General features: G+C 40.7%; 1 protein-coding gene across 1 annotated transcript in view; it reads right to left on the reverse strand.

The window, feature by feature from the left end:
• The window catches only part of LOC139935421 (scavenger receptor cysteine-rich domain superfamily protein-like), a 36,778-nt gene that overhangs the window by 874 nt on the left and 11,632 nt on the right, over window positions 1-24,272 (reverse strand). The window contains 15 exon segments of the mRNA XM_071930013.1: window positions 2-168; window positions 506-724; window positions 727-876; window positions 879-887; window positions 2,038-2,196; window positions 2,756-2,953; window positions 3,224-3,574; window positions 4,081-4,464; window positions 5,150-5,551; window positions 5,761-6,093; window positions 6,288-6,620; window positions 6,887-7,249; window positions 7,631-7,975; window positions 10,227-10,556; window positions 11,267-11,626. Coding sequence (XP_071786114.1) covers window positions 2-168; window positions 506-724; window positions 727-876; window positions 879-887; window positions 2,038-2,196; window positions 2,756-2,953; window positions 3,224-3,574; window positions 4,081-4,464; window positions 5,150-5,551; window positions 5,761-6,093; window positions 6,288-6,620; window positions 6,887-7,249; window positions 7,631-7,975; window positions 10,227-10,556; window positions 11,267-11,626 — 4,103 coding nt within the window.

Raw genomic sequence — 24,272 nt, forward strand, 5'->3', positions numbered from 1 at the left:
TGCTTGTGACGTTGGTAGCTGGAGGGCTACTGTCGCTGCTTGACGTACGTTGACGGGATAAAAACCGATCACACGCCTGATAGACGTGGTAGAGAATTAGACTGCCGATGAGAAATCCCGTCACGAACACTGTTGCTATAATTACTGCAAGAACGGGTGTCGTTGGACCTAAAAAAAGATGGAAAACCACAATTAATATTTAAATTACTCTTTTCGATATGAATTTACTCATAAATGACCCTTCATTATGTCTACAGATGGATAGCGCATGACGTCATTGACTGTCATCTTGGATGACAAGCAATGTAAAAGTGCCCACGTGTATGTACACTGATGGGCACGACTCTTAGCCAATTAGAACCTTTCACGCGTGCCCATGTCATTTCATCAAAGATGGCAGCTATTGGAAGGGGTCTATAAGAAACAATTGTCAGATAGATACTGATGAACAGCCATACATGGAGTCTCTTTGTAAAAACAAATCAAACAGATAGACAAAACAAACCTGTTCTCTTTCGACTTCTGGAGGGAGATGAACCTGGTGAGTTTAGCGGTGTAGATGGTGTGCATCTTACAGCAAGACTCTGAGTAAGGTCACATTGTTTCCCGACAGCAACCTTTAGTTCGTCATGACGGCACAGGGTCAGGTTTCTCTCCGTACCCTCGCATCTTAACCCCGACAGCAATGCTCGGGTGTACCGGGGAGGCAGAGTGAAGTTCCCGCTGGAATGACGCTCTGTGCGGTGAAGAAATCAAGTTGCCGGCAGACGATGATCGCACTGTTCAGGTCGTCGGAGATGTTGCCAGTTCTGCAAACTGTCCACCACCGATAATTGTGGTATAACTCCACCACACCTTCCGATGTTGTGTTACTGCAGTCAGACGTACTGGGTAAAGACACCAATGCAACAAATCACAATCATATAACGTTCTGAACTTGCGAGAATGTGTGGACAAATATCCAAACCTCAACATTACAAAGAAACGTTTATTTCGAGTGGTATTCAACCCGATATTATAGCTCCTATCTATCTATAGCCATGCAGCCAGGAGCGTACTATGGAAGTGTGGGCCGAACGTTACTTTCCGTATCGAAACAATTAGGGGCGCAAGCAAGATACTTAAAGAATCGGCCTTTTATACAATTGGAGTTATATGCAGTTAATGTAAAAGGAGAATATTTCTTAAAGGCGCAGGCGCGTCATCACAAGGAGAATGTTTTGTTATAGCACCCTCTGCCACTCGTCATTATAAAAGCGGATGTATATCGCGGTTTTTCGTGTTGCTGTCCTCTGATAGAAACAACTGCATGCACGGCGTAACATGGACTGCGATGACGACGTGCAAATGGCTTCTTTATACAATACATTACCGGTGTGTCAACGTCAACGAACTGTGCTGTTTCTAGGTGACGTCGCCGTTTTGGGCTCATTTCATGCTCACGTATGACGTCTGCGCGTATACGCACCTAACGTGCAAAATGGTAACTTCACGTATGCTAAAAACGTGAGATTTTAAAAACACAATTGTCTGACGTTCACGTTCACACTCACGTATTTGCTTGCGTAACGTGCAGCTAAACCTCCCTTTGTGTAAGCCTGGACGCATGCAGACATGCATATAGTTTTAGTATTTCTGAAAATGTACGAGCTTCAAACGTCAATTGATTGGCGCAAAGGATTTTCGGTGAGATCCTAGCCCAAGCGACCCGACTACCATAATGGCGCGCTGGTTTTTAATATAATTTGACGTAACAATAATGTAAACCACAGCATAGACCCAGCAACTGGGGCGCTGTACTCCTTTTTTCAAAATTTTGAAATTCTCGTGACCGAGAATGTCAAAAGTTGTGGTCCGAAGACTGAATTGCATTTGAATTTACAACTTTAACAGACATTCAAAGCACACAAAAAGGCAGCTTGATCTTCCTTTGTACCTGTATACTCGGTTTCCAACATGCACTGCGGCATCTTCGGTCATTCTCTTCCTATATTCTATTGCTCTTTATTGTTATCACATTATGTATGAATTCCTTACTTGACTTGGGTAGTTTCATTGAGTGTTGCACGGTTGGTTTGGAGCACCTCACACCAGCATCCTGTGTATGTTTGCAATCGTGTTCTCCTACCGTATGGTGAGAGCAGACCAGTAAGTTATCTTCGGATCCCCTGCAGTTGACTTCATCAAGGAGTATGCCTGGTGGGAGGCAATAACTTGAATAGAAACTCATAGTTTTTATGTTACCAGTGGTGGATTTCAAAAAGAGGTAAGACTAGTCTTACTGTAACTCTTGGACTATTCTCCTAAGTTTGACCATCTTTGTAAAACCGACCACAGACAAAGTATTTTTCTTCTGAAAACCAAGATGACAAAAATATCACTTTTAAACAACGTTGGCTGAGTGCAAACTGCAATGGAAGCTATTCCTACAGAGCAAGTATAGCTTCATGAAACAACATGTTTGCTGACATGGTGTACTTTATCTTGATTCAAAGAGGGTAAACATACGGTACCAGTGTCATTAGATTGTTGTATTTATTTAACCGTGACTTATTTAGTTCAGTTTTATCGCCAAAAGCCATGAGGTTATTACTGGTTTACTTGGTGTTCAACAACAAATTATGTAACATTACTGAGTCAGTGGTTTTTTACTTCGTTTGTTAACATGGTAACATCGAGTAAGCATACTTAATAAACAATATCTCAAAAAAAGAAATTGATTTTCCTTTAGTGATGCGTCTTACAAGTCACCTACCCATTTCTTCTCGTCCTTTGCCGAAGTAAGCACCGAGGACAGCGGACTCAGCCGCCGGGAAGCCGAGCTGTTTGCAGGCAACCTCGGCAGCACTGATATCCCAGTTGTCATCGCAGATTGTCCACCAGCGATTGTCATGGTACAGTTCCACCCTGCCTTCTTGTAAAGATTCCCCTCCAATCAAACGGATATCTGGACCTAAAACCATGGATGGAAGAACGATCATAAATAATACTCTATAAGAGGGCGTACTTTGGGCAAACTTTCCTAGTCATGACGACTAGCTAATATCCATACAAACAACATTTGCCGTATTCCTCATGAGTAAGTTCAAATTCTTAAAGATGGTTCGTGCAACAGGGATGAAGAATATAATTTGGTTTGGGGCCATACATATGTATTAACTTAGTACTTTCCCATGTTGTTCAAACAAAAATCAATAGGAAATGATTTTGTTATCGTTTTTACCTTCAATGATGAGTAAGTCTGTGGAACATCTGACTCCTACAGCAACCTGAGTCTGACAAGTGGCTTTCCCAATCCCACCGTTCAGACACTCAGCCAAGTTGTCTTCTGTCCCTAGACAGTCGACGTCTTCCAGAAGGAACCCCATCTCACGGGTTCGTCTGCCCTTGTAGAACGTCTGCAGAGTCGAGTCAACCTCAGCCCCAGGAAAGCCGAGCTGTCTGCATATCACCTGGGCGTCGGTGTAATCCCAACCCTCGTTGCAAACGAGCCACCACTGGCCGCCGTGCTGCAGCTCCACTCGACCCTCATAGGGATGGCTGGGGTTGCTGCCTCCCAAACGGGCGTCGAAGGCTGTAGAAGTTTAAAAAGTTGTAATGAATTTACTGAGAAAAACGGACTTGAGAAAAAACAAAGTAAGCAGGTAGTGAGCTAATTAAACAGATATGACGTCATAATCTTAGTTGGTCTTAGTTTTGGCAGCCTATGTGTGTACAGCGTAGCGCGCATAGGCGACGTGGCGTTTATATGCCTGCCATCAATTCTTTATGTAATTGTTGTAAGCACAAAATTGCCAGCGTAGCAGAAAGTAAATACATGTATGTTAGTGCAAAGAGTCAATAAATAGATGCAACATCAGTATTAAAAAATATACCTGAATGACGATCAACAGTGGGAGTAAGACCTTTAAAAACATGGGTGGCAGCAGACCATGCTATAGCCATGGCTGTTGGAAATGTACACGCTCACAATTAACTAGGTAAACAATGGAGTTTTACCTGGTATATATACTGCCACCCAGCGTTGGCCAGTCACATGGGACTGAATATTTCGGTTAAACTCGTCCTATCCGTACTCACTTGGTTTTATTCTCTTTCCGTCGCACACCACGCCTGCGTCATGATCCTGGCTGCAATACTGCCGTCCAAATCCAGCGTGCCTACAGTCAACCACACTCCCCTCTTCCCCAGTGCATTGGAGATCCCCCATCAGATAGTTCAATCTGCAGTTGGTATCTTCAGCATCGACGCCACTAAGACCCCTCTCGCAGATGGCATATTTGGTGTCATCATTAGATAGTTTGTAAGGCACCAGAGCTGAAGGATACCCGATCTGATGGCAGACTACAGTAGCGTCAGGCATATCCCAGTCATCAGCGCATACCTTCCACCACATGCCTTCATAGTACACCTCAACACGGCCTTCGTTTTCCTTGGACTTCCCACTTAGGCGTAATCGTTCACCTTTTAGTTTAAAAATGATATACTCATTAATGTAGCTCTTGTCAAGCAACGTTCATACAATAATTCACTTCGACCGCCCGCTTCACCCAAGTTTCTAACCACACAAACAAAGTACGATGGAATTTACCTTTATTACGCAGACACCATCTTTGTTGAGAACCCTGTGTAAAATGTTATCAATGAATACTGATTCAAATCTATGCCATAGTAGCACAAGACTATTTATTTGCCATTCATAAATACCTGAGACAGTTTCTCCATTTTGACTGGTTGAGAGGACATCACGTGGGGTATTTAAACGGACGATATACGCCTCTCTTTATATTTATGCACGACGTCATAATTCTTACCCAAGATGAGGCTATGGACGCACGTCCGCCACCACTTGCAGTGGCTGCGCCCATCGCCTCGTTTTGGGGTTAGCATTGTGACGTACCTCATGTATTAAGAGTGGCGTAGCCATGCAAAACCCACTTTGGGAATAGCTAGGTGGCAGCAGACTTGTCTCACTTGTTTCTCGGACGTGCTAATTAAGAATTTTAACCAAAAACAATTGTGTCTGCCGCCGCAGTGCGCTCCATTCAGTCACCGCAGTCTCCATTTCAGAAGATAAATTCGAGTAATATCACACAATTCATGAACTCGATCATGCTCTTTTAAAAAGTTAATGTAAAATATTACATACCAGCGGGTATAGATGGTTTCTGACTGCACTCTACGTGGGCAATCGTAATGACCTCACCTCGACCACACCCAACTATCCGACTCTCTACGTGATCACATTCAAGGAGGTGATCCTCGTGTCCTGTGCACCGGAATCCGTACCAACCCCGTACTTGCTGGAGCACCATTTGGAGTTGATGGGCGCGGTTTGTCATTACAAGTTGTGCTTCGGCGACACCCCGTCTCTCTTCAATTGAGCTGGCACTTTTGGCGAACTTGTAACCGCGCTGCTTGCAGACTACCAATGCGTCTGCAATGTCCCAACCATCACCACAGACTGGAAACCAGTGTTCGTCTTGGAGAATCTGAACAATACCTTCGCTAGGGTTGGATCCTCCGTCAAGCCTGATGCGGTATGGAGCTTCTGATACGTACAAAAACAAAAAGAGAAGAAGTTTGTTTAAAATTCCAAACGGTGCAAGTTTTTCTTAGTACGCATAGTATGAAGAAGAAAACAACTTTATTTTACTTTTTTTGTCAAAACTTCAACACGGCGATTTACAAAAAGGCAGTGTGAAAGTTGTTGTTTTGATTTAAATAAAAACAATACTTTAATTCATCTAGGTGTGTTACCTTTTTGGCGGTTTTGGCAGAGTACCCGTGCCTCATGCTTTACTCCTCCGCAGTCCACGTCACCAACTCCGCCGTACTGGCACCCTGCAATCGTCGTCTCGTTCCCCATGCATTTCACGGTCGCGAAGCTCCGTTTCCCTTTCTCTAGAGCTCCGGAGATCTTAGCCCAGGGCTGCGACGCACGGGGAAATCCTAGCTCGCGACATACTACGTTTGCTCCTCCAATGTTCCATGTGTCTCCGACATCGCAGACTGTGTGCCATATACTGTTAAGAAGTATCTCCAGACGGCCCGCGTTAGGAGTAGATCCCCCGGTAAGACGAACGGAGTAGTCTGTAAAGTGTGGGTATACGATGTGAGGTTTAGGTAAGGCTTAAAATTGTTTGCTTGAACGAGACTCAAATTTCAACGTGCATTTTTATTACTGAATGCCCCTTTAAATTGACCGCCCTTCTTGGACTACTCTTGGTGGCGCACTATATTATCATAAATAAATAAGGGTATGGTAAACCAACCAAAGTTCTTACCATAAGAAACTGTCCGATTGTCGCACCTCACTCCTGCATCTTGCCTGTGCTGGCAATCATGCTGGTACAATCTTTCCGCTCGGCAGTCCAGCAAGTTATCCTCGTCCCCGACACATTCAACCTCGTCCAGCAAGATAGGTCCAGAGCCGGGCCCAAAGTGCGCCACGCTGACTAACGCCGAGGTAGCGTGGGTGAAGCCTAACTGACGACATACCACGTTGGCGTCTGCCATATCCCAACGGTCAGCACAAACGGTCGCCCATGCCCCGTCCAAAAAGATCTCGACTCGGCCTTCAAAGTTACCTCTGCCACTCGCAAGTCGAACTTTGCCTTCTGATAAAAACAAGTATAAACATAAGCTAAGACCTCAGAACGACAACAGAAAATAATTTATCACCCATTGCCTCACAGAAAAAAACAGACGCAAAGAGATACATACAACGAAACACACAGACAACGGAAGAATACATCAAATTCAATCACAAATAACACAATGGAAAGGCCAATAAGAAAGGCATCTAAAGGTTTGAATGATTTGACATTTTATACTAAACACCAAACATACGCTTCCCAGAAGATTGTTAAGTTCTCATACATACCTATCTCATTTGATCTACGTGGCATATTTCCATTGCAATCCACTGTGGCATGTCCATTGCGTGTAGCACACACCTGGGGCCCAAGACCGCTGTGCGGACAAAATGCCAAGTTCGTCTCATTACCATGGCAACGCATCTTGTTGAGCAGCACGCCGATGTCCCCCCGGGCATCTATTGATCTACCAGGTGAGGCGGCCGTCAGGACTGGGGAGATGGTCTCAGATGGGTGCCGATAGCCGAGTTGTCGGCAGGCAACCAAGGCATCGTCAGGGTCCCAGCCCTGATCGCAGACACGCCACCACTGCCCGTCATGAAATACTTCTACGAACCCAGAGCTGCTATCGGAAAGACGCATTAAGTTACCTGTTAGGAGCAAAAACATCGACCAACGTGTCAAATAAGAGGCGTTTAAGAATTCTGACAAGACACGTTTTTCGATTGCAGATTGCCGGCCGTTTTCCCCCTTTCTATAAACCAAATTCGAAAGAATTGTCCACCAGAAATTGAAAACTGTAAACAGAAAGGGAGGTTTAAATATAACCAGGAAGAACGAGTAACATTGGATAGCATTGATTACTTGCCCACTTAAAAAGACAATTCCAAAAACAAAATTTACAAAATTTCATTAAAACATCTCGTCACTGCCAAAGATAAAATCGATCACAATAAAACAAAGGTGGTACTTTGAGGAAGGAACCAGTGATAGTTTTTTCAAACTAATTAAATAAAGGACGGACTGCTTACCTGCTGGCTCTGCCGTTGGGTCCAAGCTACACACGACGCCAGCGTCATGTCCATGTTGGCAATTAGTTGCCTCCATACCACTTCTTGCACAATCCAATAAATGCCTCTCGTGTCCTGTGCAGCCTACCCGGCTGAATAGAACAGCACCCGTACCTTCCCCGAAGTGGGCACCCCCGGGTGCTGCTGTTGCATAGTGATAACCGAGCTCTTTGCACACGATCCTGGCGTCTTTCAAATCCCAATCCTCGTCGCATATCGTTCCCCAGTTGCCATCGATATTTACCTCTACCCGACCCATATTAGGTTGAGTATCCCCGGTGAGACGTAACCGATCCCGGGGAGACCCTGTCAAAATTAAATAATTTTTTCAGAAATCGAATCAAAGTTTAATTTCTAAATGTATCCACTTCTACCGCGACGCGTATCATTTTCGTTATTGGCAGCAGCTACTGCCTTGAGGGGAAATCGTCCAGGGCCATTGCAGGCAACACAAGACAAATATTGTCAAGTTTCCTTATTGTATTAGCACCGATTATTCACCCCCCCCCCCACCCCACCCCCTCAGTCTAGACCCTGATCGGTTTCCCCGTCGAAATGTACTTTTCGATAATTGGAAGCGAGGTAGAAATATAAATGTACAGCCTTTCCATTTGGAAAATTTACCATATAGGAATGAAATAATATGTTCAACCTTTCTTCGCTTAAATAACGAAGAACATTTCTTCCGGTTTTAATGCAGGCCTCTGAAATCTTGCGAGAGTGGAGTATATTTCCATTAAGGCAAGTATGTGATCATAATGCATTCCGTGTCATATCGTACCTGCCCTGTAGACCCTGGTACCAATCAACAAGAGTGGGCAGAAGACGCGCGGCAGTTTGTCTATAAAATAAGAGGTGCACATTGGCACAACCAACGGAGCAGGGTTTGCAAAATCAAACTAATGCTGCGTCTATTTTTGTTAAAACAGAAGAGTTGCCGATGCAGTAATATTGTGTTTTTCTCTTGAACGGCGCCACCTACCTTGGCCCAAGGTAGATTAAGTATTGTTGTTATAAATTATTCTTCCTGTGTGGACAAAAACACGATCACCTTTTGACGTGAAATTTCCATGGATCTACATTTATATAGGATTGAAACATTCGAATGGTTTTACAAACCAAAGGTATCCATTGCCTTTAAAACCACAAATCCTTAAAGGTCATTTTATCGACAACTGTTGCTTCCCTTTCACTCGTTCGTCATCAATCGCTATTACTAACGAACCAATTGTTTCAAACACAACTTACATTGAATTTAAATGCACCTTTAATGATATGCAGTTCCGTTTAAAGTAGCGACTGCTGTTAAAACGAAGACCAAGGATTGTGTTTGTTCCCACAAAATGCTGCAACTTGGGTTGCAACGTCACATTAATAGATATTTTGGTCTGAGCAGAGAAAATATGACTAGATGGGGAGTTAACTTTGTTTGTTGTTCAACCCAAAAATATTCAGAATCTACCGAGTAAATTTCCCTTTTGGTTTATTATGATATGAATTAATATGTGTACACTTTGCACAAGTGTTGCCGATTGAATTCTTCTAAAGGCCTATATGGGTAAAAAACACAGATATGAATCCCATTTTCCCTGGAAGAATTTACCCGGAATTCCAGATTCGTTAACCTGTTCACACTGAAACTGCTAACCCAGGCAAACTCCCGGGAATAAGCGGTTTCCCGGGATATAGCTACCCCTGTTATTCACTTATAAACCATGCGGAACTGGTTCAACTGAGATTACTGACATCATTCACCTTTAAAGTCCAAATTCTTCCATCCTATATCGCTCAATATTTGCTCCCTTGTCTACCCGTTATTTTATTTCAAAGCAGGCCTATTGAACTCGACAACCCGTTACAATTGGAGTATCTCTCCATTACCACGCTTCGACGAATCCCGGCCATCAAATCCTGCGTGTGCATCTTTATATATTCGCAAATTGTGTGGATCAGAAATCCAATTATAAGCAACAGCAGTCAAATCTTATCCTGTTCTTGGGATCCGGTCAATGAGTGAAAAAAATACAATCAAAATGCATTGCCGGGGGGCGTTTTACAGCGCGTGCTGAGCTTTCCCAATCGAATAAAACGCTTCAATTTAAACCTTTACCAAAATGTATCAGATCAAATTATGTTTGTGTGAGGTCTTTGTTTTTGTTTTAGCCGCTGCGTTTTGTTTAAGGAAAAAATTGGAATGAAGTGCAATAAAAAAGGGTAAATAACTTGCAATGGTATATGGGAATAGGGATGCATTGGAGATTTCTAAATTGCCTTTTCAGGGTCATGTTTCAAAATAGTGTGACATGTTTAATATGTTCTGCATAACTGAGGGGAAATTGTGGTGACAACATTGGCACAGTACGTTTAATAAGATTATAAACCTCAACGCAGATTATGCACATTTAAAACCAATTTTAAGATTCACAATAAAATAAATCATGTTTTAAATGAATGGACACTGACAAATATAAATTAGTAATAAATGACTAGGGGCCTATAGTATAGAGAACCGAGGGGTTTTAAAAACTGAAGAAATACATAACCATTTTGTTTTTACCGTTTCGCTCGTTAGTCACACATGTCACAGATACGGGGTTTGGACACCTCAAACCCCGAAGAGCACCAACTTTACACTGGGCAATCCTGTTCTCAGCTCCAGTGCAAGATACCAATTGAACAGCCCGCTGTGAATCATCGTCCCCGTTGACGTATAGCAGAGTTTTACCCCAGTCTGCGATGACACTTGGGTAGCCTAGTTCCCGGCATGCCACTCCAGCTTTGATCATATCCCATGATTCATCACAGATGACATTCCATGTCCTGTTGTGATAGAGTTGTACTTCACCCTGGTTGGGAGTGATACCCCCAACGAGGCGGATTGGATTATCTGGTAACATCAAGATAAAGAAGAAATATTAGTTTTATTTGAAGAGTGGTGTGGGTCTGTTAAGGGTTGTTGGGTATGTGACTCCCATGTGTGACAAGTATCATACAGTTCTATACATTGAGGTCGAAACCAGATCAAGCGACCTACTAGGACCCTGTCACACGAAACTTGGAGCGACCGACTGTAATGCATGCTACGGGATCACTTTGGTAGCAAATGAGTTATTGCTCATACAGTATCTTACGATCCCAAAGATTGTGTGAACATTGAAATGGGAATGCATTTTCTACACGGAGATTGTCTGGAACTGATTGCCTGTAAATTGCCTCATTTGACGTGGGCCTTTGCCTTGTATGCTACGTCTATGACCTTAGGCAGCAGCGACAACGTTGAAGAAATGGACTCTTCAGCAATCTGGGCAGATAGCGACAAACCACCAAAGCCATCTAAGTCAAGCAACACTTTCACCACGGGGTTTCAACACAGGCGGACGTTGTCTGAAAGCCGAAGCCTATCAGCCGTGGTTTCGAAAACGGCAATAGTACACAGACCTTGTCTAGTACGCCACCTAGTTAACCAAGAATCAGAAAATTTGATTCGCTGAAAATAAGACTCAAAAAGAGAAAAAGCAAGCAACAATTGAAGAAAGTGTCAAACAGTTAAGTCATAAAATAATCCGAATTCCTAGAGTTTTGGAAGTTTAATATTACCCTTTTGTGATGAGATGTTACTGCATCGAACGCCAGCTGTTTTAAATTTCCCGCAGGACAAGGCAGATATTTTACGATGCGAACACTCTGTAACTTCCGACTCCATTCCGAGGCAAGATAAAATAATCCGGAAGTCTTCAACCGCCTCATTTGGCTCTTCCCCAAAGTGGGCACCCCTCCACGCCATGGACGAGTACCCGAAACCCAGCTGTCTACAGATGACGTCAGCATCGGGGATTCCCCACTCTATGTCACACACTGCCCTCCATCGACCCTCTGAGTGGACCAGCACCCGTCCCTCGATAGGGTTGAGGCCCCCTGTGAGACGAACTTGGATCTTCTCCGTAAAACCGGGTGTTTCTGTTGAGAAAATGGGATTCATTTTTATTTTAAAAACCTTGAAAGAAAGTGCAAACGCTGTTAACATCAATAATTCAAAACACGATACCTCATTGTCAAATTAATTAATTATGAATGTCGACACTGGATTAGGGATGACTGAAATTGTTCGGAGCAAAACAAAAGACATCATGGAAACTTATTCTGCTGAGACTGAACAATGGAGGGTGATAATGTAATATTTGTAATGTGAGTTCACCCTATAAAAGCATCTAGTCTAATTGCACAAACGGTTTACCAAACAATATTATTTTGATAAGTTATTGAAAATAGAGTTGCAATCCCTTTCTGACTGCTTAAATTTCCCAAGGTATTTATGCTCGCCACACATAACGACAATATTTATAAAATTAATTATAGTAATGGCAATACAAACTTACAAACCTACAGCAGTTTTCGATAGTATAAAGCATTTTGAGAAACATTTCACTTCGAGGTAGTGTCATGTACAAAGATATAAGTATTCATGTCACATATTTTGAATCTGAGAAGCGTTACCGCTGTAACCCTTCTCATTTTGTGTATCTCTATAGGAATTATTCTTCCAGTATGGGCATACTACTCATTCGTGAATTTCGGCGATATCTAAAAAATCGCGACCAATGATGTTAACACTTAGTTTTATTGTATCAACATTTATATCGGATTGAAAAAGAAAAACACGATTCCAACCTAATGTATACTTTGCCTTAGATACAACCTTTGACGTACATTGTAAACTGAACGTAAGATAATATGAACGAAATCACAAACAGATATTAAAATACCTTCTGAATCGAGAATAAAGACAAAGGAGCTCACGACTGCGTCGTAATTCATTCAAATAGAACATAAGACTGACAAGGTCAAATAGTCCGAAATAAAACCCAATAAAGTTCACCTCGTTACCTCCTTAGCGCGTTAAATATAGTGCATTTCAAATCAATGGTACTTTTGAAAATACGATGTTAGGGGCCGGCTGTCTCGATATAAGCAACACGATTTGCAGAGAATGGTAAAAAGGGGAGGTCATGTGAAGAGGAAGTCTCTGTCACGAGAGCTAGGCCAAGAAACAGAGTGTGAAATCTTGGAGGCACCCAGCACCTTCAAAGTGCACTTAAGCTAGGGACATGACAAGTTGAAGAGTGGGACAGTATAACGGGTTGAAAGAGTGCGCACTACAGAATACACCGGACCGAGACTGTGGGACTATGCGTACATGACTGACTGAAGCTTTCGCGCCACTGAGCATGCGACCAATCTTAAACAGATCGGAAGTACAGATACGATAAGGCAAATTGAGTTTGTGAAAAGTTCAGATTTGCACTTGTCAGCGCCTGATCATGTCAATTGTAATGAGTGATTCTGAACACTGTTCCTTCACAATGTTCTTTCGGTCAGTGTTTGATGTACACTCGGGGGAAATGATCTAAAAGCTACACGATTTGTACATACACTTGGCGGGCTGCCTCAGTGAATACGTAATGCTGTATCAAAATGTAATAAAAGGTGAATATTTTAAGGAAAATGTTTATATTACTAGAGGTGCACTGTGGTTGACTGCTAAAATGTAAGTCTGTACTGCGTATAAAGCGCCATGTTAATTATTATTTCATTTTATCATGACATCATGCCAAAGAATGATCATATTTTTTATTTGTGCGGGTAACTCCTCGAGTCAAGCTACGTCCCGTAGCCTTACAAGGGAATTTAGGAGTAGTAGACTCGCTTTTCCCAAAAGTGCCGCCTTCTTTAGCAGATCTCACTTACAGGAGTTACAGACGTGCCTAATCAGCTAAATGTGTGCCCAGTGCTTTCGGGTGCTGCCAAAGTGCTTTCACTTTTACCAGCAACAATTTTGTTTTTAATATTATTAATAATAATATTATTTATACTATAAGAGATTTTAAATTATTTATACTGTTATTTTTTATTAAAGAATCAGCTCTGAAGATTCTTGTAGTAAAGCCTTCCAGAATATTGGATGCAATAATAGTTTATGAGCCCGAACAAGTGGCTTAATAAACTAGGGATGCTAAACCGCATTAGGTCTGAGCCATTATGTGGTATATAGTAATAACCAAAGAGGGACTGCATATTGTGGGCAAGATTTTTAAAGAACAACAGTTCATCACATAACAGATTGAACCGTATTGGGACATTATCAAGTGGATATACGACTATTAACCCATGACTACATTTATGGAACCAAAGCTGTGTTACAATACAAACCGGAATGACCCAAGAAAAGGATAGTTACCTAAGGACCCGATAACATTTTGAACCAGGTGTTACATAGTCAGCAATTACATAGTCAGCAATTGTTAGGCCGTAAAAATTAAATTACGTCTTGGGAAAACCGTATTTACGATTTCTTACAAACATATTAAAGGAACACGTTGCCTTGGATCGGTCGAGTTGGTCTTTGAAAAGCGTTTGTAACCGTTTTTTATAAAATGCATATGGGTAGAAAGATGTTGTGAAAGTAGAATACAATGATCCACACAAACATGCCTCGAAATTGCGTGGTTTTCCTTTTACCTCGTCGACTAACACGTCGGCCATTTATGGGGGTCAAAATTTTGACTCCCATAAATGGCCGACCATGTTAGTTCGCACAGTAGAAGGAAAACCACGCAATTTCGAGGCAAACTTGTGTGGATCATTGTATTCTACTTTTAAAACATTTTTCCAACCATATGCATTTTATAAAAAACGGTTACAAATGCTTTTGTTTTGACCAACTCGTCCGATCCAAGGCAACGTGTTCCTTTAAGGTTTGGAAATAACGTATTTACGTTAGGGATAAACGATTTTACGTTTTGTGGCAAACATATTTAAGTTTTGGAAAAAACGCATTAACTGTTTAGGGAAAAACGTACAAAACGTTTAATAACCTTACCAGACATCAGTTACTTCAATCTGGATTTCTTTTTACAACGTTTTGTGTTCTCTAATCCAAGTCGCAGGTGTACGTCATAATAAAGCCATAATTGGCTCGATATTGTAAGGATTGCACACCTTTAAAAGGTAGATGCATACTTTTAAGTAATCCATCTCCCAAATATTAAAAGCTTTTGTGATTCATCCGCCCCTCCTCAATTCTTCTTCATTTTCTCAAGATGAACCAATTCTCACGTGTCTCTCAGGACCCCTGACTAGGTGAATTCGATCACCAGTTCGTGTGGACGCATAGCCTGCCACAACGATCACCATTCTACGGAGGAAAATGGTGAAATAACAGCAAGAAATCGATCTCGCGATTCAGAAGGCTTTTACAAAAGGGTCGTCTCTCTCCATTGAGATAGAGAGAGTCAGAGTCTTTGGAGAACTTGAACGTTTAGCGCTTGAAAAACAGTTTAAGACTGAGTTTTTATTTCAAATGTAAGGTCTTTTTTCTTGTCGAATGGTTCGGGGATTTCATCAAGGTTCAATTTAAGAGTGTGTATTGATCGGGGAAAGGACTGGGGCTCTGTATGGGCGGGCATTAACGCCAATAGTAAATGTAAAGACGTCTACACCGAAAGAGAAAAACCTTTCAAACATGTTGCACTGCATGTACATAAATTTTGGAACCAAAGGGGCTCGACATTCAAAAATCCCTAACTATAGCATGACCTTTAGACTTTTTAATACTGACTAAAACACTAATACTTAGAACTGAGTAATAGTGTATTAAAAATCACGCTGTGGAAAAATAAAATTCTCCTAATCATTTGCCATTTTCTTGCAATGCTCTTTGAACCATGTGTGCATTATTTGTAAATAGATGTGGTACGGAACTAACTGTTATATTTCATGTCAAAGAAAATGATTATCTTTGAACCGTCTAACCTTGCAACTACTTCAGTTATGGTGGAATTATTGCATGTAAACGCAGTGTGTAGAGGTTAGCGCAAGTATATTTTCCACATTAAAATAAGACAAATTCAAAAGTGTACCAGAAACCACATAAACCTTTTTATTACACGGTCATTTGAGTAGGGCCTACTGAAATCAAGAAGGGGTTGTTCATTTACCAATTCCCGTATGCCGTGCGTACACATCTGATCGTTTTCATTGTTTCATCAGCTCTTTAGCACCAGTAAGTTTTCATCCTTTCATCCTGGCTATACCTCAGTTAAACATGGCGATATATTATGACGATGTTACCTTGTTAATGCAGCTAATATTAATTATCTCCCCAATATACCGATATACAATTATCATTGCAGACCGTTTTTTAGTGAATGAAATATCCTGAATCTATTGAGTATTGTTTTATTCTATCCCGAACGATTGCTGTGAAATTGCAATGAGTTTCTCCAACAATCTTCAGGAGATACCATGAAAAAAAATTTGTTTAATAAGAGAAGGCTGGTTCAATGTTTCATTTCGGCGAACATTAGTGTGAAACAAGATGCTCCCGGGTAGCAGAGAGCTGCCCAAAGCATCCACAATAAAGTCAGTAAGGGCAAACCAATACATTATTCTCTCTATCTGGAATCTTGACGTCCCTGGAGTCTTCTGCCTGCAACATCGCTAACTCCTAATCATTTTATATCAACATCAAATCTCTTCATCTTTTAGACTCGCCCCTAAATCCCTCGTCTTGTTTGACGATCTTTCAACTCTTCGGGACCTCCCGTGTGTATCCGCATAACAAACCCCAGCCTCGATCTGTAACATCGATCCCCCGTAATCTACTATCGCCGTCTAATTCACATTCCCTCTAATGAACTGATTTGGTTTCCTCGGAAGGGTGTCATGGCACTATCACCTGCTTAAGCTTATAGCACAGTGTCGACGATGAAAGATAAAGTACTGGATTGTCCAGTGCCTACATAAATTATAATCCACCTGTTTTGGGGACGGGGAAGATGCAGACCAGAATAAACTCCAAATGTATTATATGAAAGAAAATGGATTTCCTTTTCTGCACGCGAAGTCGTTCGGTCACAGGGTGTCATACAACGCATTAGTCACTCTATTCGGTTGAGCAACCGTAATTGGTTCATTCTCCCGGATCAATTCCATCAGTTCGAATTAACAGATGATGATAAACGAACAGGCGCGCTATTCAATACAAAATGATCGACACAGAATAGATTATCACATAAGCCTGAAAAGACACCTTGCAGTGACCTCATACGTGCGGTCTACCATTATGGAGGCTGTCAGTGGTATAACGATAATGGTATCGAGGATTGAATGTCCTAAGTTTCACCACGGTTTCGGCATAAGAGGAACAACAACAAAGATGGCGCCCGGTGTGGCTTCGCCTTAAGCCCCATGTTCCATTTTGAATACCCTGCACACACACTCGAAATAACACACACGTAAAGCAGGAAGAGGGAACATCGATGATACAGACTATGCTGACACTACAGTCGGGTTTCTTCTGTGATGCGCTTCGTTTGAGAAACTAGAACGAAATGGTTTACACAGACCTGAAGCAAGTTTGTGCCACCACTTTACAAAACCCCGACAACACCTCACAGCTGATGTATCTTTTACAGTTACCCAAGGCATGGTTCTGGGCCCTTAGTGCGCGTTAGATCTCAACTCCTCATACACACGTTTTTTAAGTGACGCTATGTAAACTCGGCACCGATGGGCTGGAGTGCTGATGAACATGCGTCTACACGTGAAACTGTTGCTTAATTCCAGCCACTTTCAATGGTATTTCCCTGATGTGCGTGGTTTTATACGCCTGGCCTGATTCTAAACACGGACTAGACATCTCCAGCTCGATACAGATTTGACGTTAAATGTCCAGGACGAGCAATAGACTGGAAAACAAACCAGTCGAGCTTTTGAGGAAAACACTTTTAAAATGTGTAATAATATAATGAATATAATGTAGGCCTACAGTAATATCTTCTTGATATGACGACGTGTATGCTTTGAGAACACCACTTCGATAATTGATAGTAACGGACTTTTGGTAAAGAATTTTCCAAGAAACATCTGTAAAGAAACGTGTCCATTTAAAATAATTGTATCTTTAATTGAGTTACTTGTTCATGATAAAGCGAATGCAACTCCATTAAAGAAGGGGGAATGACAAGTGGGTGTATTATTAACAGTGTAGAGACGAATTAACTTTGCACATTTTCAGCATTACGGACGGTGGTTAATGAAAAGACCAATAAAACATTGTACACTTGAGATAAGTCTACACAACGATCAGCCAAACCAGTAGAAGCTTCTAGATTTCAGCTTTTCAATAACATTTCACAACCCACCCCCCCCCCCCCCCAACCATTGACTGATAAAAAAGTTAAGATTTGAATTAACTTGTAAGAGGGGAATTCGCTGAACCAAAATTATTGTTTATAATTATCAGCGTATTATGTTTTATCATGGTATCAGAAACCAGACTTGAGATAAAACAACACCCTGGAAGATTCACAAGAGCGCGCCACCAAGAGTGCGCTCATATAGGAGAGGTGATTTTTAGAGGAAGAGGAAGGCATCTTCACCCAAACGTCAGTGAAAACACGTCACTGAAATAAAACTTAACTAGAGAAGGATTTCTTCAACAAGTTAATACGAATGTGTAGAATAAGTCATAACTTTTGCGCCCATTACCGCACTGAGAATAACCTACATTAACCTGTATATGGATGACTCGAACTTTTCCAGACCATCTGCACAACTCACTGAAGAAATAATAACAAATAAATCCAAATTCAATTAAACTTTTTTCTTCTTCAAACGAAGATGAAATTGCGAAACAAATTAAGGACTATGCAACATTGAAGTGAATCGATCAAATCCGATTGAGCGTCACGATTTACCCTCCATTCCGGGCCTAGCCAATTGAATTTAGCTTCACGCCGTATTACTCCCCGGAATGTCACCTAAAATATTTGGAAAGTGAAGTGAATTTTTGTCACTTTCGATGTGTTTAATCACATATCATTCCACATGAGTAATATGCATTGTGGGTCCCGTGGCAGTACCTAATTCTGTTTAATCTTGTAAGATTGTGCCCTCCTCACGGCTTCGATGCTCCATCGGAATGATTAGCGTGAACCAGTAACAAGGTTATAGTTCCTTAACAAGACAGCACTCCCCGCCGGCTGTTTGCGAAAGACACACTCTTTTTATTCCTTTTTGGCGGGAAACAGTCGCCAGAATGAGATGCGGTTTAATAGAGATATTCAGTTTTGCTCTTTCTTTGGATTGGAGCTGATGCTAATCTAGATTAAGTATTACTGACTCATATCTCTTAATCAGTTGACTTAAAATGAACTGCCATAGAAGATTAATCCGTTCATCACGCCACATGCCTATGAATATAATTTTCCATAAAATTATTAGTAAAGTAATAAGGTTGATTCATGCGACGGCAGTGTACGGTTTACGCCTTGTATTTACGTTACGCTACTTGCAAACTTTTGCCAGACAATTCAGCACTATGCCGACAGTTAAATAAAAGTGAATGGATGAATGAGTGAATGAAAAAGTTGCAGGGGAAATAGTGTGGTCCGTTTAAACTTTAAAGGCACTCACTGCATATTATTGGTGTTGTAGACACACAGGGGTTACGACTAAAATGATTGCATAATTGGGGTGAACGGAGTGCAACAACAACAACAAATCGATCTTGGAAGTGTGTACGCTCAACATAGACTATGTGTAAGCTCTGACTGACTTAGATAGACCAGAGCAAAATGTTTCCTGAGTTTTGGGTCATGGCTTTAGAGCGGAGGACATTGACATAGCGAGGTATTAAGGCACTCTATCTTGTCTGTTCTTCTTCCTTAATCCGACCGTGTCATCACCACTTGTAAGACCCTACATCCCCCGGGATACACTCCGGGCCCAGGCAAGCCGATCTTGGGACTTGGACTGTTAGATCATCTCGCGTTTCAAGCTATGGGCCATCTCATTTGGAGTATTCCCGTGCCGGGGGGAGATGAACCGGTTTGAGTATGCAGAGTGGAAACTCAAGTGTTTTGCATCGAAGACAACTGCTTATTTGTGTAAGCCCTCTGGGCTCTAAACAGCCGATCCATATTCATATTGGGTGTATAGGATAGCAGAGACTGGTCGAGGTTTTAGACGAAATTGTTATGCGATCGAAAGGGGGTGCTACGGGTGGCTTGTTTTAGACACAACTTAGGCGTCTTGTCCATCAATTTGTGAATATTTACTTGTCTTTCTGTACGGTTTAAGGCGGGTATTTCAGACAGAGAGGGTGCCTTTAGACATTTTAATGGTTATTATTGGATTGGTTATGTGTTTTAATTGCCTCAAAACTTCCTTTAACATCATGTTTTCATCCATACCGTAATTACTGTTTAATCATTACAAACAAATGGTTGAAACAATATTAAATGATTTGAAACAACAGTGAAATCACAATTTACAGCGCTTTGATTATAACTTTTAAAAAAATTCGCTTAATAAAAAGAAAAACATTATTATTATTATTTTATTATTTTATACGTTAATCTTGGTTTTGAAGCTAAGGACTTGCCAAGTTCTCTATGGAGAATATACAATTTGGAAGGAAGTTTTATTTTCATAGTGGTAAGAGAAAAAACACAGAGAATAATTCACGGGGGAAACCAAGGCGGTCAAGTATGGACTGAAAACCTAGTGCCCCGTAGAGATTCTAATTCGGATCGATGGAAAACACACTTCGCCAAAAATATACAACATTAAGTGATTGCAAATTCAATTCAATTAAATCTCAAAGTTCACTGATTGTAAAGTTTGAATTTGAATATAGAAATGATTTAGAGCGAAGTGGGATCAGAACCAACGAGCTCCATAAGATAGTGCAGCTGAGCTATCCATCGCGTGCCCTATATTGGTGGTATCCTGACTTTGTCAATATCTTTTTGTTTCGGGAAGCCAGTCTGAAGCAATATAACCGTTAGCTGCCGCATGGCCAAAGGTCACACCCAAGTTACTTTCCCTTGTGAATTGATTACACGATACTAAGCAAATAATAATCAAAACACCATTGAATTATCCATAATATGAGTAATCTGTTTAATGAATTTATTATAGACCATAATATTTAAATGATTTCCATGTTTGAAACAATGTATGTGGTGTGGCTGTGCATTAAACACAATCCAAACGTTGTGCCTTCCGTTTATATTAGGTATAACGGTTACACTAGTATTTAAGAAAGAAAAAAACTTTTTTCAATAACAAAAAAAATTAGATTAAATTTGGGAATTCGGAGACGAGAACAATTTTCCTGAGAACTTCTTCCGCCGTGAAGTGTTTATCTAAAATTGAAGGAAAATGATATAATAAGTACTTCAGCATGTTTCTGTCTGGCTCGTTTAATTTAGGAATAACAGTGGACCACTTTGCTGTCTCCAAACCGAAGAGAAAATTAAGAGACTACCTGTTGAAAGAACCATCGAACTGCATGACTCGATTTATGTTACAGTTCGAAGGAACACAACATTGGAACGATACTCCATCGACATTACTTTCTCGATAATGTCTTCCCTTAACTCTATGGTTAGACTCCAACGGGAGACAAAGTTTGCGGTAACATGGTGTTTCTGCAAACCAAATATATATTGAGACAAAGTATGTTACGCGTGATTATTTTCTTAAATGGTGCATATAACTTTAATTAATAAAGACATTCTTTACTGGTCTAGATATTCGAGGGTCTATAAAATCCATTATATTAGATGGCTTCAATTCCTTCTTCACGAGATTGTTCGACCGAACATGCATGTGTCAAAACATACAGGGTTCAATTTCACAGAGCCACTTAAGCACAGAAAGTATAGCTGTAGCAAACCAAATGCTTACCAGCCAAAATACCATGCCACGTGTACCAGTTGTGACTAGTTCACTAGTTACTTTTGATAAGCAGACAATAATTATTGTTAAGTATCGTCTGCTTAAAGGAATTGGGTATTTGTAATACAAAACACAATGTCCACAGATTTACATTAAACTTACACCGTTTGAAGATAATGATAGTAGAAAGCGTACTTTAAGATATTACTTGATAAGGTGCTATGGTTTTTGAGAAACGAGTAAAACAATGTCATGGAAATACGGTTTTACATGCTAAAACAATTTTCGTCCCATGATCACTAAGACGAAAACTATTTCCATGACATTGTTTTACTCATTTCTCAAAATCTACAGCACCTCAGCAAGTAATATTTTAAGGGGAGCTTTCTACTATCATTATCTGCAAACTGTGTAAGTTTAATGTAAATCTGTGGACTTTGTGTTTTTTTTGTCCGACAAAAAGTACTAGACCCTTAAAGCAGCAACAAAGAAATTGGGCCCTCTGATGCATCAAATAAGATTGGTTTTCTTGTATATGAAAAGTAGGGACCTACATAAAAGGGTGGTAGTTTTAAAACCTTTAATTAAAGTGTCCTAATATACTTTTTGTAATGATTTTAAAATTAATGGCAATACAAATTTGGTAAGAAGTAGGCATACACTAGCAGCTTTGTGTAGTCTATGCACGTTGATAATCTTTTCACTTTGAAGTACTACGGTTATGGAAAAATATGTCACATTTTATCCCCAAACATTGTCTTAGAAGCGTTACTGACAGTAACGTTTCTCAGATTGTATATTCCAATTGCAGATGATTCTTTCTGCGCGGACATAACCGCGCTACAGATGGACAATTAAATATTTACCGTTAGAAAATCGCAACTAGAGTTTGAAGAAGGGATGAGATTTGAACACTCTTAAGCAGTCATATATTGCATAAAATGGCAGAAAAGAACAATGGGCATGGCTAAGTCTTGAGTATCAGCTGCAGCGTTTTCGCGATCCGTGTAGCCAAACATGTTTAATTTGCATCTTTATCAGCATTCGGGAGTACACATTTCAGGCCTGGATTACATACGGTGGTTTGGGCCATGCTACTTTTCAATTGCTCTAACTTTGTAGTAATTTTGATCCATCGAGAGAAAGCAGCATAGTTTGCTTATGTGTGTGTTCTGAGCGTACCACCATCATTCAGTTAAATCAAATTCCATTGTGAAGTTGCTCGTGAAAGTAACCGGGATAAACCAATTGAAATTGTGGCTGTACGCTTACCTGTTCGCCTAGTTGTGACATAGGGATCAGTGCTTGGTCCCCTATTGGGTATTCCGTATTCGGTACAGCATTTAACTAGGCCGACTTCCACACATGCAAATAACAATAATTCATTTTCGTTTAAAGACATGTCTGTACGCTAGGCAATAATTTCAAACTGCTGAAGGGGGGCAATTCAATCTGTACTGGGGCTAAATGTAATTCCCTTCGACATGCGTCGCGCACTTACATGACAGGAATTCATTTTATTTAGAAGCACTGCTCCTTTTTTCCGGGGGGAGGCAATTTATCATAAATATTGCCCGTCCGGATCATCTTTGGACTTATGTTGATACCCTCGCAGCTATTTATGGTCCGTATATTTCAAAGCTCACCGTTGAATTTAAGAAAAGGATATTCAGGAAACAAGGTATCTCATTGCAACCGTGTAATGGTCACATCGTGCCGTAGCATTAAAGGTGAACGCTCCTCCTGTTCCATGTTTAGTATTAAAAGAATACGTGTTCTTACAAGAGGGGCGTCCAATGCGCAGGTTTCTGCAGTGAGCCTTGCACAATGACCTTTTGGAACCTTTAAATGCGTCTCTGCTTAGTAAATGCATATGATTTTTTTGTTGAGTGGTAAAATGGCAATTTACAGTTATATTTCTTCACTTTGGCACAGTTTTTTTAAACATCATGTCAGGGCAAGTGGAAAAAGAATCGCACAGTTTGGATACCTGTTTTAAAGGTCAAAGTTTACCTTTTTAAAATTGTTTGTGATGGTCACTCTGAATGTAATATTCGGTGACCCTGTTCTCAAGAATAGCGGGTCGTTGTAATCAATATATTGGCCATTCTTGGAATTCCTCGGTAGTATAGGCCTGCTGTGCCTGAGATTTTTTTATATATACTGACTGAGTACAACACAATTTTCACAAAACAGACTTCCAGATAAACGGAAGACGATATAAAAAAAACTGCCGTCACAACTCAATAATGATGGATGCAGCGACATTAAAACATGGCCAAGACCCTGTGGACTCCGCTTCAAGATACAATGCAATAGAGTGAATCTCATTATATCTCCCCCTTAAACCATAACACAAACACACAAGTTCTTTTTTTTCTCCATACCTGACTAATCAATGCAGTTGATTATATTAATACCTCGACAAGGTCAGGCGGTAGTGCCATGCTAACAAAGAACAATGTTTACACAGCCATACGAGATGATGGACGATTTTAAACTCGAGTTCCAATTTAGGCGAGATACAAAAACGATCTTATCTGCTTCAAGGCAGTTACCTTTGAGGACGGTATAACATAATGAATTAAAGGGAAAAGTGACATTCTTGTGTTGTGTAGGAGATTATGATTTAAAATGTCTAGTTTTCACTAAACAAGCCATGTATAACCATTGAGCAATGATACCAGCCTGGGAAACATTCATCTATTTAAAATGTCTAGTTTTCACTACACAAGCCATGTATAACCATTGAGCAATGATACCAGCCTGGGAAACATTCATCTATTTAAAATGTCTAGTTTTCACTACACAAGCCATGTATAACCATTGAGCAATGATACCAGCCTGGGAAACATTC

The sequence above is a fragment of the Asterias amurensis genome, chromosome 3, assembly GCF_032118995.1.
Source record: "Asterias amurensis chromosome 3, ASM3211899v1".
NCBI classification, from domain to species: Eukaryota; Metazoa; Echinodermata; class Asteroidea; order Forcipulatida; family Asteriidae; genus Asterias; species Asterias amurensis.